The 23537-nt window shown below is 44.2% G+C and overlaps 1 protein-coding gene across 1 annotated transcript in view; it reads right to left on the bottom strand.

Annotated features, from left to right (window-relative positions):
• LOC119309947 overlaps positions 1-15329 on the bottom strand; it is a 37553-nt gene extending 22224 nt beyond the window's left edge. The window contains exons 1-6 of the mRNA XM_037585841.1: positions 15254-15329; positions 14730-14870; positions 13190-13317; positions 12611-13060; positions 12317-12487; positions 12060-12206 (exon numbers count right to left, since the gene is read on the bottom strand). Coding sequence (XP_037441738.1) covers positions 12060-12206; positions 12317-12487; positions 12611-13060; positions 13190-13317; positions 14730-14870; positions 15254-15329 — 1113 coding nt within the window. The remainder of the gene's footprint in view (positions 1-12059; positions 12207-12316; positions 12488-12610; positions 13061-13189; positions 13318-14729; positions 14871-15253) is intronic.
• Positions 15330-23537: the final 8208 nt, after the last annotated feature.

Genomic DNA, 23537 nt, shown 5'->3' with positions numbered 1-23537 from the left:
CTTTGTTCGATTTGATTCTTTTTGCCAACCGGAGTTCTTAAGTTGAACTTTCTGGTTAGATCTCTTATTCGAGTTTTACCTGTGCATTAGATGAGTACTTATAGTATGCTTGTTTGTTTGTTTGCTTGCGATAGAGTACACGGATTGCGCCGCGTGCTACTTCGAATCCCTAGGTTACACGGATCATCAGCAAGGCAAGTAACACTTTGATCATATCTCTTTACTACCCAGTTTTATGCATTAGATCAATCCTCAAACAATTTGCATGATTAGGATCTGAATAAATTGTGGGTTTTGGGAAGTAGATGAGGTAGTACCTATTACCTATTTTATTATCAAACCCTTGAGAGTTACTTCTACGTTTGCTTATTATGCCATACTATGCTAGTAGACGTGGATTGGGTGAGTGAATATCCATGACAGGTGCGAGATTGATAATTAATGGTTTATTTAAGGTGGCAACTTAAATACACATCTGGGTGGATTGAGGTACCTGGGTATTCAGGATTGCCTGTTTGTTTTTGGACCGCCACCCAGGCTCAAAGGGATCATAAGATTATTCATGCTAGAAACTTCCGTGTGCATCCACATGCTATTATGGGTTGTAGCATAGCTGAGTAAGTCGTGCGAACTCTTACAGTGGTAGACTAGCAGATGTAGGGGATGTAGGTGGTACGGTCTACCCAATCGTAAGGTGCTAGCGCTTCTGAAAGACTATGTCTCGGTCATCCGTTTCTCAAACACCATGAAGTGCGAGATAACAAACGGAGGCGATCGAGTCTTGTGAGGAAAAGTGCGGAACCTCTGCACAGTGTGCAAACTAATCATGATTAGCTGTGTCCCCGGTTATGGACGTTTTGAGTATCTAGTACTTGGATTATCATGTGAATCTCATCATGTTACTTTAATTAATGTTGTTGGGTTTTAATGATGATGCTTAATTGGGATTGAGAATGCTGTCAACCATCCTCAATGTTTAACAACTACCTTGATAGTTAAATCAAATTTATTTCTTTGCAGTAGGGAGAAACTGGCTTTATGCAAAAACTGTAACCATAGAGCTTTCCACCAGCCATATATGCATGTAGTATAGCTTTATCAATTCATTACTCTCTATGTGTTACATTGCCAGCATATTCCATGTGCTGACCCATTTTTGGGCTGCAACGTTCATGTTGCAGACGACGAGTAAGATGCCTTAGGATCATGGTCCTATACTCAGTGATGTCTTTGGAGTTGATGGAGTCACTTATCTTCCAAGCCTTTCGCTGTTATCGTTATTATATGGCCTTAAGCCATATTTGTTGTATTAAGCTCTCTTTTGAGACATTCGATGTAATAAGTGTGTGATTGCCACTCTGTTATAAATCCTTTGAGTACTGTGCGTGTCAGCATTACTGATCCAGGGATGACACTGATGCACAGAGATCAGACTATCTGAGGTCTGGTCGCTACAATCACTGATCCAATGCCTACGAGCTTTTCATATATTGTGCTTCGCTTATTTACTTTTTCGCTGCTACTGTTACAATCACTACAAAACTGCTATCTTTACCTTTGCCACTATTACCATTACTATCATATTACTTTGCTACTAAATACCTTGCTGCAGATACTAAGTTATCCAGGTGTGGTTGAATTGACAACTCAACTGCTAATACTTAAGAATATTCTTTGGCTCCCCTTGTGTCGAATCAATAAATTTGGGTTGAATACTCTACCCTCGAAAGTTGTTGCGATCCCGTACACCTGTGGGTTATCAAGACTAATTTTTGGCGCCGTTGCCGAGGAGCATAGCTCTATTCTCTGAGTCACTTGGGATTTATATCTGTTGATCACTATGAAGAACTTGAAAGATCAAAGAACCATAATCTATCTCTCAACTACGAGGGGAGGTAAGGAACTGCTAAGAATTCTGATATGTCGTATGCTATTGATGATGCCACTTCTGCTATGCATGATACCTATGATGAAACTACTTCTATGCTTGATACTATTATGCCATTAGGTGAATTTCTTGATGAACAACTTACTAGGGCTAGGGAGAATGAAATTATTGAAAATGAAATTATTGATGAAAATGATGATGAAGGTTCTCCCCCTGATTATGAATTGCATGTTGTTCCTGAGGGTTATGTTATGGATGAAGAAGCTGCTAGAGCTATTTTTGCTTGCAAAGATAGATATTATCTTAAGAAGTTATTAGCTAAATGGAAGACGCAATCCCTCAATGCTAAAATGAAACCTGACCCTGCTTTTGCTACTTCACCTATCTGTGTTACTGATAAGGATTATGAATTCTCTGTTGATCCTGAAATAATTACTTTAGTTGAACTCAATCCTTTTTATGGCAATGAATCTGAAACTGTTGTGGCACATCTTACCAAGTTGAATTATATAGCCACCCTGTTTACTAATGATGAGAAGTCTCGCTACTATTATATCCTTAAGATATTTCCGTTCTCATTAAAGGGTGATGCTAAAACTTGGTTTAATTCTCTTGACCCTGGTTGTGTGTGTAGTCCCCAGGATATGATTTATTACTCCTCTGCTAAATATTTCCCTGCTCATAAGAAACAAGCTGCCTTGCGGGAAATATATAATTTTGTGTAAATCAAAGAAGAGACTCTCCCACAAGCTTGGGGGAGGCTTCTCTGATTACTTAATGCTTTGCGTGATCACCCTCTTAAAAAAATGAAATACTTGATTTCTTTTATAATGGACTAACCGATGCTTCCAAGGACTACTTGGATAGTTGTGCTGGTTGTGTTTTCAGGGAAAGAACAGTCGACCAAACTGAATTATTATTGAACAATATGTTGACAAATGAAAATAATTGGACTCTTCCTGAGCCAATTCCTGAGGCGATTCCTGAACTAATTGAGCCAAATCCTGAGGCTATTCCTAAACCTACTCCGAAGAAGCGAGGTGTTCTATTTCTCAGTCCTGAAGATATGCAAGAGGCAAAGAAATCAATGAAAGAAAAAGGTATTAAAGCTGAAGACGTTAAGAATTTACCTCCCATTGAAGAAATACATGGTCTTAATATACCGCCTGTCGAAGAAACACATTGTCTTGATAACCCGACACAGGTAGTAAAGGTAAATTCTCTCTAGATATGATAAAGTTGAAATCCCGTCTACTAAATTTCGTAGCCAGTGCTTAGATGAATTTGATGACTTTATGGATAGACAAGCAAATTTCAATTGTTATGTTAGTAGACAATTGAAAAATAATGCTTATATGATGGACGCTTGAGTATTATATGTCTAGAGTTAAGGGTGAACTTAAACTCGCTAGTAAACATGCTTCTATGGTTACCACTCAAGCTAGACAAGTACTTAAGGCTCAGAATGAATTGCTAGATGAACTAAATAATAAATGTGATTTTTCTGTTAGAGTGGCTACTAGAACTGGTAAAATGACTCAGGAACCTTTGTATCCTGAAGGCCACCCTAAGAGAATTGATCAAGATTCTCAGAATAGTAATCTAGATGCTCCTAGTTCTTCTAAGAAGAAGAAAAAGAAAAATGATAGGACTTTGCGTGCTTCTGGTGAACCTAATGTAGAAACACCTGAGAATCATAATGACACCTCTATCTCTGATGCTGAAACAAAATCCGGAGATGAACATGAACCTAATGATAATGCTAATAATGATGTTCATGTAGATGCTCAACCTAGTAATAACAATGATATAGAAATTGAACCTGTTGTTGATCTTGGTAACCCACAATCAAGAAACCAACGTTATGATAAGAGAGATTTTGTTGCTAGGAAGCATGGTAGGGAAAGAGAACCATGGGTTAAGAAACCCATGCCCTTTCCTCCTAAACCATCCAAGACAAAGGATGATGAGGATTTTGAGCGTTTTGCTGAAATGATTAGACCTATTTTCTTAAGCATGCGCTTAACTGATATGCTTAAAACAAACCCTTATGCTAAATATATGAAAGATATCATCACTAATAAAAGGAAAATACCCGAAGATGAGATTTCCACCATGCTTGCCAACTATACCTTTAAGGGTGGAATACCTAAGAAACTTGGTGATCCCGGAGTACCCACTATACCTTGCTCCATAAAAAGAAATTATGTTAAAACTGCCTTATGTGATTTAGGAGCCGGTGTTAGTGTTATTCCTCTTTCCTTGTACCGTAGACTTGAATTAAGTAAGTTGACACCTACTAAGATATCTTTGCAAATGGCTGACAAATCAACTGCTATACCTGTCGGCATTTGTGAGGACGTGCCTGTTGTTGCGAACGTTACTATCTTAACAGACTTTGTCATTCTTGATATTCCTGAGGACGACAGTATGTTGATCATCCTTGGTAGACCCTTTTTAAACACTGCAGGTGATGTTATTGATTGCAACAAAGGCAATGTCACCTTTCATGTTAATGGAAATGAGCATACGGTACATTTTCCGAGGAAACAACCTCAAGTTCATAGCATAAATTCTATTGGGAAAATTCCATCAATTATATTTGGAGGTTTTGAATTTCCTCTTCCTACTTCAAAGAAAAAGTATGATATTCTTATTATTGGGGATGTTCGTATCCCCGTTGATGTAACCTAGTGTCACTTCGAAATTTCTCCGATTTTATGTGATTCGGAATGAGTTTGTTAACAAGACTTGATCAACCTTGTTAGTGGATTCCTTTTGATGATCATGAGATGGATGAAACTAGAAGGCACAACCTTCTGTACCCTTTCTTTACTTTCTGTTACTTAGAAAAAATAAAGTAGAAATAGAATATTATGTCTGTTTTCTGAATTATCCATGCAATAAAAAATATCCCAAAAATAAAAGTGTTCCAAATGCCCTGCAAATTTAGTATGATTTTTTATGAATTATTTAAGGATTTTAGGCACTGAAAACACTGCAAGGGAGTCTACCACTTGGCCACAAGGGTGGAGGGCGCCCCCCATAGGGCGCGCCCCCTATCTCGTGGGCCCACAGTGGACCCCCTCCACTTATTCTTGCACCCACACACTCCATCTTCTTGCCAAAAACATCCTCATCCAGCTCAAGCACGAGTTCTAGCTCATTTTGCTGTGATTTTCGATCTCTTTGCTCAAAGCTCCATTCACAAAACTGCTTTGGGAGATTGTTGCTTGGTATGTGACTCCTCCATTGATCCAATTAGTTTTTGTTCTAGTGCTTTATTCATTGCAAATCCTTGCTGCCTTGGTGACCCTATTCTTGAGCTTGCATGTTAAATTTATGAGGTCCCAAGGAATTCTAATGCATGATATAGGCTCTAGGCACTTGTAGGAGTAGTTGCTATCAATCTTGTGCAGTTTTATTTATTTCGTTTTGAAGTTACTAAATTTTTTAGAAATATTGCAGAAAAAGAAATATGTTTAGGAAAATGTACCAAGGTGGTTCTTCAAGAAAGAAAGGACCCAGGCGCGTGATACGTGATGCGGACAAAAAACTACCAAGGCAAGCTGACATACGGCCTTGTGAATGGCCGTCAGAGCCGTTTATGGTTGCAGCGGGTACCAAGGATGAATTTGACGCATATGTGCGTAATGCCGACCTTGAGGCATTCATGCAAGATAAGTGCCCGCATTACCGATATTTAACTGATTCATTTGTGAGAAGGTTTAAATTTACATCCTCGCGCAATTCTCAAAGTGTCTTGTTTGATATTTATGATAAATCATATACCATGGACCTAGAAGATTTTACTACTGCTTGCAAACTTCCGCAGTGGGGCAATGTTAATGATCCCCACAAATCTAAATTTAAAGACTTTCTTGCTAGTATCACTGTGGGAGAATCTAGGGAAATAACACAAGCTACCATAGGGAGCATTTATTTTCCTTCCATACATTAGTTTGCTCTCTTCATTGGTAGATGTATTAATGGTAAAGATGAAGCATGTCACATGTGTGTCCTGATTTGTGTGTTCTCAAGAGTGCTGTATTAGGTGATAAACAACACAACTTGGGGGCAATCGTTGCACGTAGGTTGCATCATAATGGTTTAGCTGGAAACTTCTTTGGGGGTATTTATGCAACCTGTGTGGCTAATTATCTTGAGATACCTATACATGAAAATGATACGGAATTGCTTCCTGCTTATTTAGATCATAATGCTATGATTAGTCATCAGTTTCTTGAAAGGAATGACCAATTCCTCCAATACCGACTAATATTTGACAGAAGCCGTGTTGTCCATATTACTCTCCCTGCTCCTACCCTTTTTTATTATCAGGCAAAACAAAGATGTGTTGTCACCAGGGAGGAGGCAAATGAACACAAGAGGAGGGCGGAAGCAGCCCGCCGTCAGGCAGCAGCTGAGGAGGCAATGACTGCTGCATCTCAGTATGATCCCAGTTACAACTACGGATATCAGTCAGGCTATCCATGGCCATAGACCAACTTAGGCCAAAAGCCTAAGCTTGGGGGAGTACGTATTTCCCACCGACTTTACATTCATGTTCACACACTATTCTAGTTGTCAGTGCTCATACTCTTTCATTGTATAATCCATGCTAGTTTAAATTCTTTTTCCTGTTTTCTTCTTGTGTGCTTGATAAACTTTAAGAAAAACAATAAAAAATAGTTAGTTTAATTTCCATGCCTGTAGTAGTAATAATTAAAATGAAAACCCAAAAAGATTTCTCGTTCTTCTTTTACTTGTTGGGAGCTTTCTCGTGTAAATAGTTTTATTTCTTTTCTTTCTTTTGGGGGTCGAGAGTAGAAGACCATATTGAAAATGTTTAGTGGCTCTCATATGCAAGATTGTTTATTTAACCAAGAGCCCATATTACTTTGTCTTCTCTCTTGAATTGAATGCTTGTAGATTCCAGCTTAGTCCAATGCACGTGCACTCTTATTATTATACACATCGTTCGGTCGTGCAAGTGAAAGGCAATAAGGACGATATATGATGGACTGATTGAGATGAGAGAAGCTGGTATGAACTCGACCTCTTTTGTTTTTGTAAATATGATGAGTTCATCGTTCCTGATTCAGCCTATTATGAATAAACATGTTTGCAATGACATTTAGAGATTTCAGTTGCTTATGCCATGCTTAATTAGCTATGAGTTATAATGATTTACCGTGCGTGCCAACATGCTATTAAAATGAATGTGATGTGGTATGATGAGATGGTATCCTCCTTTGAATGAATTGAGTGACTCGACTTGGCACATGTTCACGCATGTAGTTGAAACAAAATCAACATAGCCTTCACGATATTTATGTTCATGGTGGATTATATCCTACTCATGCTTGCACTTAGTGTAAATTAATTTTAATGCATGTTCATGACTGTTGTCGCTCTCTCAGTTGGTCGCTTCCCAGTCTTTTGCTAGCCTTCACCTGTACTAAGCGGGAATACTGCTTGTGCATCCAAACTCCATGAACCCCAAAGTTATTCCATATGAGTCCACCATACCTTCCTATATGCGGTATTTACCTGCCGTTCCAAGTAAATTTGTGTGTGCCAAACTCCAAACCTTCAAATGAAATTCTGTTTTGTATGCTCGAGCAACTCATGTTTCAACTAGGGTTGTCTGTATCTTCCATGCTAGGTGGGTTATTCTAAAGAGGAGTGGACTCCGCTCCTCAATCATGAGAAAATGGCCAGTAACCGGGATGCCCAGTCCCATGATCAAAAAGATCAAAGCAAATCAAAATAATTAAAACAAAACTCCCCCAGGATTGTTGTTAGTTGGAGGCACTCATTATTTCGAGCAAGCCATGGATTGATGTTTGTTGGTGGTGGGGGAGTATAAACTTTACCATTCTGTTTGGGAACCGCCTATAATGCATGTAGTATGGAAGATATCACCACCTCATAGTTGTTGCGTTGACAGTGAAAGTATGCCGCTCAAAATGTTATTTATCTCTCTATTTTAAAATCGAGCTCTGGCACCTCTACAAATCCCTGCTTCCCTCTGCAAAGGGCCTATCTATTTACTTTTATGTTGATTCATCACCCTCTTATTAAAAAGCACCCACTGGAGAGCACACTATCATTTGTATGCATTACTGTTAGTTTATATTGGGTATGACTTGACTGGATCTCTTTTACCATGAATTACAATGTTTAGTCAGTCCTTGATCTTTAAAGGTGCTCTGCATTTATGTTTTGCGGTCTCAGAAAAGGCTAGCGAGATACCATTTTGTTATATCATATTATGATTGCTTTGAGAAAGTGTTGTCATCCGAGTTTTATTATTATCGCACGCTAGTTGACTATGCCATTGATATGAGTAAATATGGGACCTGAGTGCTATTGAGAATATGATTAGTTCATAATCTTTGTTGAAACCTTGAATGATGGCTTTACATATTTACAACAACAAGAGCAAACAGAGTTTGTAAAAGTTTTTCTTTATCACTTTCAATTTGTTAACTGAATTGCTTGAGGACAAGCAAAGGTTTAAGCTTGGGGGAGTTGATATGTCTCCAACGTATCTACTTTTCCAAACACTTTTGCCCTTGTTTTGGACTCTAACTTGCATGATTTGAATGAAACTAACCCGGGCTGATGTTGTTTTCAGCAGAACTGCCATGGTGTTATTTTTGCGCAGAAACAAAATTTCTCAGAATGACCTGAAAATCCTTGGAGATAAGTTTTAGAAAATATAAAAAATACTGGCAAAAGATGAAGGCCAGGGGGCCCACACCCTGTCCACGAGGGTGGGGGCGCCCTCCCCCCTATAGGGCGCGCCCCCCTGTCTCGTGGGCCCCCTGATGCTCCACTGACCTCAACTCCAACTCCATATATTCCGTTTCGCGGAGAAAAAAATCAGAGAGGAAGTTTCATCGTGTTTTATGATACGGAGCCGCCGCCAAGCCCTAAAACCTATCGGGAGGGCTGATCTGGAGTCCGTTCGGGGCTTCGGAGAGGGGGATTCGTCGCTGTCGTCGTCATCAACCATCCTCCATCACCAATTTCATGATGCTGACCGCCGTGTGTGAGTAATTCCATCGTAGGCTTGCTGGACGGTGATGGGTTGGATGAGATTTACCATGTAATCAAGTTAGTTTTGTTAGGGTTTGATCCTTAGTATCCACTATGTTCTGAGATTAATGTTGCTATGACTTTGCTATGCTTAATGCTTGTCACTAGGGCCCGAGTGCCATGATTTCAGATCTGAACCTATTATGTTTTCATGACTATATGTGAGTTCTTGATCCTATCTTGAAAGTCTATAGTCACCTATTATGTGTTATGATCCGACAACCCCGAAGTGACAATAATCGGGATACTTCTCGGTGATGACCGTAGTTTGAGGAGTTCATGTATTCACTATGTGTTAATGCTTTGGTCCGGTACTCTATTAAAAGGAGGCCTTAATATCCCTTAGTTTCCACTAGGACCCCGCTGTCATGGGAGGGTAGGACAAAAGATGTTATGCAAGTTCTTTTCCATAAGCATGTATGACTATATTCGGAATATATGCCTACATTACATTGATGAACTGAAGCTAGTTCTGTGTCACCCTATGTTATAGCTATTACATGAGGAATCGCATCCGACATAATTATCCATCACTGATCCAATGCCTACGAGCTTTTCATATATTGTGCTTCGCTTATTTACTTTTCCATTGCTACTGTTACAATCATTACAAAACTGCTATCTTTACCTTTGCCACTGTTACCATTACTATCATATTACTTTGCTACTAAATACCTCGCTGCAGATACTAAGTTATCCAGGTGTGGTTAAATTGACAACTCAACTGCTAATACTTAAGAATATTCTTTGGCTCCTCTTGTGTCGAATCAATAAATTTGGGTTGAATACTCTACCCTCGAAAGCAGTTGTGATCCCCTACACTTGTGGGTTATCAAGTGGCCATCCGGTTGCACTGCAATCCCTTTAAACATTGTCCAAACTTGCCTACTAAATCATCCACCTCCGCTGCAAAAATACCCTTGTGCTTGTCGTACAACATTTGAAACTGAGTTGGTACCTACAAAAAGGCAAGTGTTGAACATTTTAGTCATATGTATCCTCCAGATTTTGAAAAAGTATGGATGTAAAAAAACACAAATATGGGTGTAGCACATTAGAGGTATGGATGAAGCGAGAAAATATGTAGGTATGCTGCTGTGTCACTATGTATCAAATAAACAGTGTGATTGTAGCAATTTACTGTCATGGATGAAGCATAAAGAACAAATGATCTATACTTCTAGGTAGCAAATTATTGATATGGATGTAGCAAAACTATGACATGGATGAAGCAAAAATAGAATGTAGTTGTAGCACACTAGACATATGGATGTAGCAAAAAAAGTCTATTAGGTATGAACTTAAACCACATATGAAGCAAAAATAGAACATGGTTGTAGCACATCAGAATGAAGGATGCAAAAAATATATACACTTGCAACTGGGTATAATAAATAATGTGAAGCCAAAGGTAAACAGGAAATGAATACAATGAAAAAGATAATGTAGATGGGGAAAAAGTACCCTTAGATCTTGCATGCTAGGGAATGATTGCTGCAGCCAATCATTGAGCAATGATGATGTTGGGATGTACGGTAGGGTGCGTCGACTGCAAATTAAAATTTCCTACGCGCAGAACAACCAAGAACATGCTACGGGAGATGAATCACAGATTGTTACCACTAGACGCACAGTGTCGTGCAACGGAAGAAGAGTTGGGGCAGCGCGTCCGCGTGGATCGTCTCCTCCTCGTCCGGTCTCCCTCGAACAGGGCGGTCGTATGATCCCACGTACAAGTTCGCCGGAGCGGCGCAAGTGCACCGCCTCTAACGGTATCCACGCGCGCAGGAGGAACACCGTGCGGCGAACTGCTAGGTCCGATCACACAACCGGTGGCACGTGGAGGTGGCTAGTTGCAACACATGCAAAGCCCTAACGACGGCGCTGAAGCGATCAACCACATGAGTGTGCCGCACCTCCACTTTATATAGGCGTCCGTCGCAGGCTCAACACTTGGGCCTCGCACGGACCCTAAAGCCCAAAGTCTACTCGGTCACGTTCCTAGTCCAGTTTGGATCATATCCGACCAGTGTCCTATAAACCGACCTTGTAGGTTCCTTCCCTTAAGCGCGTGACCCCTTAGGTTCAAGTCGGCTTGGTCACAGTTCAGATCACCTCCGACCTGCACGGTTGGTAGCGGCCTCTAGCAAGGCGTGCCGACCACCAAGCATACTATGAAGCTGGTTAGGCGAACCTGTACAACGTGTCACACTTCTGTTCCCTTTGCCTCACGATATATGTTGTCGGGCTCAAGGAAAGATTGTCATCCTTGTGCTAGCCCGACCTCTTTCTTGTTCTAGTGATGCCGACCACAATCCAGATTATCTCATAATCCTTGTCGCATGGCCATGCTTCTCTTGGCTGGATCACACGAGGGGCCCAGAGTATATCTCTCCTGATCGGAGGGGCAAATCCCATCTTGCTCGACCATGTCTCGCAGCATGGGACTGGACAAACCCGAAACCTACCTTTGAAACTACCTAGTCACGGAGTAGCGTTTGGTCGGCCCAAAGTAAGTCTGTCACCATCCCAAGTACATGCGTCAGCTCAGGTCTTAGGACATAGAATGTATGTTGTACTAGAGACTCACGGATGACATATCGCTACGTCTCGTAGTTGGGTCTGTCCGACTCGGACCTTATCTCGACTCAGATCTGACTATGTCGAATCCGACCAGATCCTTCCGAGTCCATGTTATCCGGTTAGCATCCAATGCTCCATGGCTAGTGAGACCGAGCCATCGACCGTGTCATATGCTAGTCTAGTCGGCTGCGCGTCCACACAACCCTTTCGACTAGGGACCTTTTAGGACAGTCATCATACAATGCATAGTCCCACAAACAAGTCACATACTTGCTGATACACATCATTGATAATGTCCAAGGACTATCTTTATTCAAAAACACATAGGAAATATCATCATACATGATTGCCTCTAGGGCATATCTCCAATAGATGATAGGTGTGATTCAACATCAACATTTTGTTGAACCTCATTTAATTGAGAGTCCTTTGCTTGCAGCACCTTGAATTTGGCTTCCTTGGCCACTAGTTCCTCGGCCACTAGGTGCATCAGCACCAACTCCATGCCCACTGGCTGCTTCAGCACCAACTTCCTGTCCCACGAGTTGTGTTGCAAAGGGGGTGTTGCACAAACTCCGGATCTAGGAAAACAAAACATGACTAGCGGAAATAAGAAGGCTGCCATAACCTAAATGGAAAAGCAAAGATTGCTACATGCAAATTCAGTGAGCAAAAAACAGGGGGTGTTAATACTCCATTGGCAAAGGAAAATACATAGGCGGGATGTAGCAAAATTACTTGGGTGTGTTTCCCGTAGAAAGGTTGGACAAGAATGAGGTTGTTCTTGTCAACTTTATCCAGCCAATCAAAATCCTTTTGACAAACAAAATGTATCCTCGGCATGGAATAATCAATGGCATGCTCATTTGGGAGGCCGACCGGGATATCAATATGATCCATGTATATGATCTGCATAGAATGGAAAAGGACATTAGCCAACAAAAAACATAAATGCAAGCTATAGAAATGTATAAAAGGTTTCATGCAGCAAAGAAAAAAGATGGAGGTATTTCATAATGTTGCGTTGCATACCGCTAACATGGGAAGGCATGAAGCGATATGAAACTCTGCTGCTTTTTCTGTGTTTGCTTGCATCCTCTTCTTCTCTTGAAAGACTCCAACCTCCTCCATCGCTCGTGCCAACAAGTGCTCATCCCAAGAAAATTCATGCACCAAAGACATATCTTCCAAGGAAGCTAGATACTCGAGATTCACCATATTGCCAGTGCCTGGGCACAAAACAGTTGCCAACGCAAGGAGTGCCCAAGTCCTATTTATCATAACCACATCCTCCTCACTGCAACTAGTGAGCAACTTGACAACATGGGCGATTGGAGCCCTGTTCCCCTCCTTGTAGATGCTACTAATATCATGTTCATCACTCTTCTTAAGAAGCTTCACGGGTCTATCACCGGATGGCACGTTGAAAATCCTTTTCACCATGAGCTTGTTGAAGGTGATAGATTTGTTCTTGTGTTTGAACTCAGAGGGTATGTGATCCGTGTTCATCACAACAAACTCAATGAGCTCATGGGGCACCTTGAAAGACCGGATGTCCAACAAGTCTCCAAACGGTCCCTCCCTTATGATTCTCTGTTTTTCCGGTGATACTTGCTTCCCAATCTCAGCCAGCCTTTTTGAGTTAAACCTTGACTTAAAGGCACATAGATTGCCTTTCTTCTTATTCTTCTTCGTAGCCTTCTTACTCCCCTCATTCTCACCAAAGGTGGCTGCAACATCTACAAAAAGGAAAAATGTATAAGCACACATAAAAAACATACATCATCAGTTGGACAGTGCTAATTTAAGCTACTAACACCACTGAAAAAAGCTACTAACACCACTGAAAAAAGCTACTAACGACCACAATGTTGCATTCTGAACTTATCACAGGCCACAACATTTTGCATCTAAAAACTGGTTTGGGCACACAACTGCAACCGTCAAACAGGCAAGCTGCAAACCACTTGTGAAAAAGCTACATACCAGCTTAAAGACAAAAATGTTTCTGTTTGTTAATTATATGAAAAATGTTACATATATGTTTATGTTTGTTTCTTCAACGGCAAACAGTTGCAGCGGTTGTTATTATCACTAACACGATGGTAATAACAACAGTTGTAACAGGAAGTTCCTGCGGTACAAGAACATGACAGATGAGGCCTTAGACGATGGTGACACCATAAAGAGCATTGTCGAGTAAGTGTCAACCTGCTTCTCAGATTGACAAAATTGTTCCCTTCCACTTGCATTATTTAGGCCATGCGTGCAGAATACATTGATGGTTCAGATAATTGACGCTTCGTTTCCCTAGACTAGATGTGTGTAAAGTACTACAAATCAGACTTTTTAGAGAAAAGGCCAGAGCCCGACTTTATAAATAAAGCCACATGGCAGCGTCACAGGAAACTGAACAGGAGCGAAACCAGCTAACAAGACAACGCACAGAGTGCACGGAGCGAAAAGTTTGAGAGTAACCAAAGAAGGAAGGATACAGGCAACTGCCATACACGGCGCGCAGGCCGGAAAGGAGAGAGACCTAAACTCCGCAAATAGCACCACCAGGATTAGACGACGGGATCCCGCCCGGAGATGAGAGATGCCGAAGCCCGAATTTTGACGATGAGCAGGTCCAGGGCATCCCGATCAACCTCCTTAGTCAATGATCTCCACTGCTGCAATAATATACATGATTTGAAAAGAACGTCAGCAGGCTTAGATGGGAAGATATGCTCAATAGTAAATTTGTTCCTAATGGTCCAAAGAGCCCAACATAAGGCTCCCAGGCCGACCCAAAACACCCTCTTGGTGACCCCAACCAAAGCTTTGGCTAGGGTTCGAATATGGGAAAAAGAGGAGGGGTTCCAAGAGACCTGAAGCCAAGATCTGACATAACACCAAACCAACTTGGCCAGCACGCAATTGAAAAAGATGTGATCAGAGTTCTCCAAGGCCCCACAAAGATGACAAAACTCTGAACCAGGCCCATTGCGCTTTTTGATCTGGTCAGCAGCCGGAAGGCGACCATGAAAGGCTTGCCAAAGGAAAATTTTAATCTTAGGAGGGACTTTGGACTTCCAAACGTAAGAGAATCTGGACGAAGGAGTACCACCGATAAGTCTAGAATAAAGCGACTTAACCGAAAATCTACCTGAGGCCGAATGAGGCCAAACCACAGAATCGGCGGACTCCGAGAGCACGGGGAAGAGGGCAGAGAGACTTTGCCAATCTTCCAACTCTTCAGGAGACAGGGCCCGACGAAAAGCCAGATCCCAGTTATTAGCTGCCACCTCTGCGATGGAGATATTCAGATTAGGACAATAAGAAAATAGAACCGGAAAGCTCGCAGCTAGGGGGGCATCCCCAGACCACTAGTCCGAACAAAAGCGAACAGCCATCCCATTACCAACATTAAATTTAACATGTTCCAGAAAGATCGGTCTGACTTTGACAAGGGATTTCCAAAATTGAGACCCGCGCCTGGCGGTGGCAAATAGTGGGTTGGAGTGTGGGAAGTATTTAGCCTTAAGAATCGAAAACCACAGCGAATCGGCCCCACTAGTCAAAATTTTCCACCACCACTTGATAAGCAAACAAATGTTCATTACCCGAGTATTAATAATGCCTAACCCCCCAAGGTTTTTAGGCTTACACATATGTTGCCACTTAACCAACGTATATTTCCGTTTGTTGTCCGCGGAATTCCAGTAGAAAGCTCCCATATGTTTGTCGAAACCAGCATGCACGCCATCCGTAAGAAGATAAAAGCCCATAAGAAACATGGGAGAGAGGATAAGCAGGAGTTAATTAGAGCAACTTTGCCAGCATTGGTATTGTATCTGCCCCTTCAAGGGAGCACCCTGTTCCCCACTTTAGCGACCGCCGGAGCAAAATCTTTAGCATGGAGCACGCCAGGAGAAATAGGAAGGCCTAAATACTTGAAGGGAAAGGAACCCAAAGAACAGTTAAGAAGCCTGGCAACCCACAATGCTTCCGCCCCATCCACACCCGTCACCAGGACTTCACTTTTAGCGAAATTAATCTTAAGACCCGAAACAGCTTCGAAACACAGCAGGATGAATTTCAGGTTAGCAATGCAGGCGTCATCCAACTCCACCAAGATAATAGTATCATCCGCATATTGCAAGTGGGAAACACCCTCCGGAAGTAAATGGGAGACCACAGGAGCAATGTGCCCACAACGGGCCGCCCTGGAGAGCATGCACGAGAAGGCATCGGCCACAAAATTAAAAAGAACAGGGGAAGCAGGATCCCCTTGGTGCAGGCCCCTACCATTTGCGAAGAAATTGCTTACAAAACCATTAATCGAAACGGCAGTATGGCCACCCGAGACCAGCTGCATGATACGATGAACATAAGCACCGTCAAAACCTTTAGCAAGAAGGACCTGCTTGAGGAAGGGCCAGCTAACCGAGTCATAAGCTTTCTCAAAATCTAACTTAAGGATAATCGCTTTAGCTCTCCGAGCGTGAAGATCGTGAACAATCTCATGAAGGGATAGGATACCATCGAGGATGAAACGCCCTTTGATGAAAGCACATTGATAAGGACTAATAACTCTATGAGCAACCGGCGACAAACGATTCACAAAGCCTTTAGCCGGGAATTTGGCAAAGTTGTTAATCAAAGCAATAGGCCGAAATTGGGAAATAACATCAGCACCCTTAACCTTGGGGATCAGGGATATCACTGTGTAGTTCAGGCGGGAGATATCGACAGTACCAAGACAAAAACCCTGGATAACATTACAAACCAGCTGTTTCAACTGGGGCCAAAATTTCTGAAAAAAAGGAATGGAGAAGCCGTCTGGCCCAGAAGCAGCATTGGGATTGGCAGTGTTAACAACATCCCAAATTTCCTGATCAGAAAGAGGAATCATCAAGGAGGCATTCTCCTCGGGTGAGATTTTAAGACCTAAGTCCCAAAGGGAAGGAGAGATAGAGAAGCCCAATTGAGGTTTAGCCCCCAACAACGAAGAGAAAAAGTCCACCACATGAGCCATAATAGCAGACTGCTCCGAAGATCGCACACCATTAATCAACAGGCTATTGATACTATAACGCCTACGCCTACCGTTCGCGATCGCAAAGAAATACGCTGTAGGGGAGTCACCTTTTAGAGTCCAGTTTATAGTACCCCGCTGACGCCAATAAATCTTAGCCTGGTGGTGCAACTGCATTAAAGCGGCCTCAAGATTATAACGAACCGCCCAACCATCGTCAGAAAGCCCAGTAGAATCGGCCGCGCGATCCAGCGACAAAATCTGGTCCTCGAGGAAAGATTTGGTATGACGATCCTCCGCCGCACGATTACGAGACCAACCTTTGAGGAATTTACGCAGGGTATAGGAGCACGAGTGCCAATCATCCAGAGGCCCAAAAGAGCGAGCATTGGAGGAGAGAGAAAGGGAAATCTTCGCTGCAACCATGTTAACAAAGCCATCCACAGACAGCCATGAGGCATTGAATTGAAATCTAGCCGGAGGCCTAAGGCTAATGGAGCCGTCGTCAAGAATTAAGGGGGTATGATCAGAACCGATAATGCATTTGGCGTTAAGAGAAGCCCTAGGGAACAAGGAATCCCACCTGGGACAAAGGAAGACTCTATCAAGCACTGATCTAATAGGATTAGCCTGATGATTGGACCATGTATAGCGGGCTCCCCCCCCCCCCGGGGGAAGCTCACGAATAGCATTGGCACTAATGAAGTCGTTAAAGGCATTAGCTAGAGGCCAGGAGAAGTTATCATTACTCTTGTCATTAGGGCACCGCAGAAGATTAAAGTCTCCCCCGATAACCGTCGGTAAGTTACAAGAATCAATCTTCCACGAAAGATCATTAAGGAATAAAGCCGAAAAAGAATGGTCTGCAGGCCCATAAACAACGATAAACTCACAGAGAATATTCATAGCTTTATGAGATAGAACAACACTGGCCCAAAAGATCCCATGATCAAAAGCAACAAAATCAAAAATATCTTTATTGGAGCCAATCAAGATCCCACTAGAGTGACCCGAAGCAGGTAAAAATTGCCAGTTAAATCTGTCCATGCCCACAATAGCAGAGAAATCATTAGGGGAGAAGGAATCCTTGAAGGTTTCAACCAGCCCCACAAAGTCAGTAGAATTAGAACGAACCAACTCTTTAAGTTGGTCACGGCGCCCCTAGCACCGAACCCCCTAATATTCCAGAATAACGCCCTCATTTATAAGAAAGATTCTTGATTCGGAGACTCGACCTGCAAGGGGCCATGCAGGATTTAGCTCGCTTATTAGTGCCCCTCTTAGATAAGTTGGATTGGGGTTGGCCACTACCAGCACCCGTGTCCACACCCGGACCACAGCTAGCATCCCCTACCGGAGAGGCAACGGCCTCTTTGGCTTTAGCAATGGCTGCCTGAGCCATCTCGTTAGCCCGAATAATAGCAAGTAGCAAACTAGGAGAACCAACAGAAGAATCAACCACCACACCCACATCCGACATGATATTTAAAAGGTGATCATTGGAAAGAGAAGGTAGAACCAACCGAACCGGAGAAGCAACAACAGAGGGGACGGGAGAAGTACCTGGGGGAGGGAGATCCTTCGCCGCAGCCCGCTTCTTAGCCCGCTCCAGGATAGAGCCACCAGAATTCGCCACCCGCCTTCCTTTGCGAGCCGTGGACACCGGAGATTGAATAGCAGGCGACCGCGCAGCAGGAGAGCCACCATGGGGACCCGAGCGGGACATAGATCCCAAATCTTGATCCAGACACCGACAGACCCCCGCCATGGATTGCTTCGAGCCCGACGAGTTCCGGCTCTTAGCCGAGAATTTGCGCATTGAGGATTTCTTCTTCCGGAGGGACTGGGATTCCACCACATCACGAGCCGGGGAGACAGGGAGATCTTCAATTCCCGAACGAGTGGGGAAGAGCGGGCGTACAGGAAGATTGGAGCAAGCACCAGAAACGGGGGTAGCAGAGCAGGGCGAGAACTTCGACAAATCAGCATCAGCAGTAGGAACAGTCGGAGCAGCAGGCGGGATCACCGAGTCATCACGAGGAGCACCACCAAAAGGAGCTTGGGATTGAAACAGCTCACGTTCAGAATCTGCCAGACCATCCCATTCAGATTGGGTGAAGCGGAGATTAGACCCAAAACTCTGATTAGGGCCACCCAAAGATCCGTTCCCCTCCTTATCATGCTTGTCCTTAGGGTTAGAAGGAGGAGGAGGAGGGGGGGGAGGTGGGGCCTGAAAAACGGCCGCCCCCTCCACCCGCACCCGAAGCCTAATACCATTGGGAGAGGGAAAGATATCAATTGAGCCATGCACCCGTTCAGGATCCACACACCAAACCTTCATCCTAGCAGGGCCAACCATGTTTAGAGATTCCTCATCCACCTCAATGGGCTTCCCAATCAAAACCCCAAAGGACATGAGAAAAGCAGGCGAGCGGAGACCGGCAGGCAAATCATCAATCAGAACCCAAACTTGGGATAGAGGACCAACTGTCGTACCATTGCAAGAAGCCGCTTTGATAGAAACCACTAATTGATTGAGGGGCAAGGTGAAACTAGTGCATGAGGCAATCATCCGCAAACATTCTTTGGAGGGAAACACCACAGAGAACTCATATTCAGACATCTGCACAACTTGTCAGTCCCGTCCAGCCTCATCCCAAATGCGGAGCCCTTCCAGAAGAGTTTGGGGCGAAATCTTTTGGTCCTTGACCGAGACAATCGCAGCTACAAATCAGACTTGAGTGACAAAGGCGATCAAAACTTGTCACTCAACACAACAACCAACGATACGATCAGCAAGATTTACACTGAAGACTTTGGCATGCTGGCTGAATCTGGGTACTTTACACTAAGGCCTCTTGGAATTTGCTGAAACATAAGCCTCTGAATTGACTCACAGCACAAATAGTTAAACGCCCAGCTACAGCAATATCTACACATCCTCTAAACTAGTGAATTCCCTCGCACCTGTTCTGGACAGTACTACTGCAAAACCGCTAATTAAACACTAGTATGGGTACGGCTGTATACATCTGGTCCACTGTCAAATCACACGGATGTACAGAACAAATCTAAGGTTGTAAACTACTAATTAAATCACGCGGCGCGATGGAGGAAGGAATCAGCACCTAGAGCTCCGCGCGGGAGACAGGCAATTCCTGGTTAGGGTGAGTTCGGCATCAAAATCCACCACCCCGCCCCCTCTCTCGGCCTGCGGGAACACCACCCCGCCCCTCCCTCGACCCATGGGAACACCACCCCATCCCCGTCCGCGCCGGCGCCGACGGCAACCCGCGGGAACACGGCACGACAACCCCCGCACCATAACCCTAATGCAAATGGGGGAGGGGGAGACAACAATGATAGGAAGAGTACGGGGGGAGAGTTACCATCCGGGGGGGCATAGATCGCCAGAGAACTAAGATCCGTCCTGGGCCGCCGCTGCCGCTCCTGATCTCCGGGCGCCAGCGTCCCCGTCGCCCACCAGTCGCCCCCTGCCTCCTCGCACCGGAATGCCTCACCTGTGCGGTTGCAGCAAAAACTAGGGAAGGAGTAGCCCATGCACGTTAAAAAAATACGGGTCTAGTAACACGTGGCGCAGACATCGTCCTTGGATCAAAATAGATCCAACGCGCGGAGCGCGACCGACGCAACGGTTCGTCTCCAATGTATCTATAATTTTTTATTGTTTCATGCTATTATATTATCAGTTTTGGATGTTTAATTGTTTTATTATGCACTTTTATATTGTTTTTGGGACTAACCTATTAACCGGAGGCCCAGTGCAAATTGCTGTTTTTTTGCCTATTTTAGTGTTTCGCAGAAAAAGAATATCAAACGGAGTCCAAACAAAATGAAACCTTCGGGAGAATCGTTTTTGGAACAAACGCAATCTAGGAGACTTGGAGTGGATGTCAAGGAAGCAACGAGACGGCCACAGGGTAGCAGGGCGCGCCCAGGGGGTAGGTGCGCCCCCCACCCTCGTGGGCCCCTCGTGGCTCCACCGACCTACTTCTTTCGCCTATATATACTCATACACCCCGAAAACATCCAGGAGCACCACGAAACCCTATTTCCACCGCCGCAACCTTCTGTACCCGTGAGATCCCATCTTGGGGCCTTTTCCGACGCTCCGCCGGAGGGGGAATCAATCACAGAGGGCCTCTACATCAACACCATAGCCTCTTCGATGATGTGTGAGTAGTTACCACAGACCTTCGGGTCCATAGTTATTAGCTAGATGACTTCTTCTCTCACTTTGATTCTCAATACAAAGTTCTCCTCGATCTTCTTGGAGATCTATTCGATGTAATGCTTTTTGCGGTGTGTTTGTCGAGATCCGATGAATTGTGGGTTTATGATCAAGATTATCTATGAACAATTTTTGATTCTTCTCTGAATTCTTATATGTATGATTTGATATCTTTGCAAGTCTCTTCGAACTATCAATTTGGTTTGGCCTACAAGATTGATCTTTCTTGAAATAGGAGAAGTGCTTAGTTTTGGGTTCAATCTTGCGGTGTTCTTTCCCAGTGACAGCAGAGGCAGCAAGGCACGTACTGTATTGTTGCCATCAAGAATAAAAAGATGGGGTTTATATCATATTGCTTGAGTTTATCCCTCTACATCATGTCATCTTGCTTAATGTGTTACTCTGGTCTTATGAACTTAATACTCTAGATGCATGCTGGATAGCAATTGATGTGTGGAGTAATAGTAGTAGATGCAGAATCGTTTCGATCTACTTGTCACGGACGTGATGCCTACATACATGATCATGGCTAGATATTCTCATAACTATGCGCTTTTCTATCAATTGCTCGACTGTAATTTGTTCACCCACCGTAAGATATGATATCTTGAGAGAAGCCACTAGTGAAACCTATGGCCCCCGGGTCTCTTTTCCATCATATTATATCTCTTTTATTTACATTGCATCTCGTTTACTATTTTGCAATCTTTACTTTTCAATCTATATAACAAAAATACCAAAAACATTTATCTTACTATCTCTATCAGATCTCACTTTTGCAAGTGGTCGTGAAGGGATTGACAACCCCTTTATCGCGTTGGTTGCAAGGTTCTTATTTGTTTGTGCAGGTATAAGGCGACTTGTGTGTAACCTCCTACTGGATTGATACTTTGGTTCTCAAAAATTGAGGGAAATATTTACACTACTTTGCTGCATCACCCTTTCCTCTTCAAGAAAAAACCAATGCATGCTCAAGAGGTAGCACCTGGCCACAAACACTTACCTGAAACAAAACCCCACACACGGCGTCTTCTCCTTCCTTCCTTCCTTTCCGGCTTCCTCCTCCTTCCATCGTGGCCCGCCCTGCAACGCCGTTTCCTGTCACGCCTCCTTCGCCGGTCCGCCGTTGTCCTTGGCCACCCCTCTAGGTCGTGTATTTCTCTGGCGACCACCCCTCCTATCATGTATCTGCACCATCAATCCTCTATCTCATCTTCATCAGTGACGCAACGGCCTTGGTCTCTACGCATCGGTGCCATGCGCCATTAAAAAATAGTTGTCTCAGTAAGAAACAAATACTTTCTACATTCTAAAACACTTATCGTGGTTTTAGTTTGAAGTAGCAAAAAGGGACAACAATTTTTTCCTCCTGTCCATGGCGGCTGGAACCCTAGCCGCCGCCAGGAGAGCCCAATCTTCCAGCGCCGTCCTCCGGCGGCTCCCCTCCGCCTGCGACTTCGGTCGTCAGTGGTGAGGGGGGTCGCCGGATCCACGCGTGTGTATTGTTTTTACTCCCTCGTATTCTAGATTTTAGGCTGTTCATCGTCTTTGTTTCGGCGACGACGATGACAATGCTGAATAAAGATTCTTTGGATCCTTCCTTGATAAGATCATCGGTCCTATGGTTGGGGATGGATTTGAAAACCAGTCTATTCAAGCAAGGGTGGTGTGGCGGCGGCGGCATCCTCGTGGTGGACCTGTGTCCTCGGGCTCCGCCGTTGCGACGACGTTTGCTCCAGCGTCGGCGCGGAGCTTGGGAGGTAGTCAAGGAGCGGATGCAGATTGTGGCCTACATCGACGACATCTGGAAGACGGAACATATTCTGGGTTCATGATTCGTGGATGGCAGGTATGAATTCCTTCTGCGACGTCTTAGTCGTGGTGGGGTGCCAGATCTGGAGTTTGATGGCGTGTCCGGGGTGTTGCCCCGGTCTGATTTGTTCAACGGTAAGGGCTTCACTTTTGGTGAGCCACCTTGGAGGTCCGCAAAGCTACATATCAGTGATGGAGTCGTATCAAGCTCGGGTGAGGAGGTGATCCATCATTTTTTTCTTCGATGGCTGCTGTTGTGGTGCCGGAGACAGGTGGTGGGCGTTGGTGTCAAGCTCAAAGATGTTCTGCTATCTTTTCAGTTTTGTCATGTCGGTCCTTACGTGACTTGTACTTTAATCTTTATGATATGAATGAAACACGTATTATCATGCAAAAAAGGGGACAAGGGAAACTTTTCTTTTTGGCCGATATATTACGCGAAGCTTTGGCGAAGGAAGTTGCACCCATCCGTTACCAGGAAAACTCAGCAGAAGAAGGTGCATGGGGCCTGGCGCAACCACTGTTTGGGGTGGCAATGGAGATAAAAACGGACATGCGTGTCCGGCTTGTGTTGGAGGCGCCCAACGCGTCGGAGCGACCCAAAACATCCGCTGCATCCGTCCCATTGCATCTTGTCACTGTGCCGCATCCGCCATGGCCACTCGCGCTCGCTCGCCGGGGCCGCCCGTCCGCGCCCTGCTCCGGTCTTGCCGCTGCGCCCGCGTTGCTGCCGCGCCAGTCTGCAGTCGCGCTAGCAGCCGTCGCCGCTCGCACCCGACCGCGCCCCACCGCCAGTCGCGGCGCCGCGCCTCGCCTTGCCCGCACTCGTCATGTCGCTCGTCGCGGCCGCATGGCCAAACTGCCCAGTGCGG

This window comes from Triticum dicoccoides, chromosome 5B (genome assembly GCF_002162155.2).
Source record: "Triticum dicoccoides isolate Atlit2015 ecotype Zavitan chromosome 5B, WEW_v2.0, whole genome shotgun sequence".
NCBI classification, from domain to species: domain Eukaryota; kingdom Viridiplantae; phylum Streptophyta; class Magnoliopsida; order Poales; family Poaceae; genus Triticum; species Triticum dicoccoides.
This window is presented reverse-complemented; position numbering and strand designations above follow the sequence as displayed.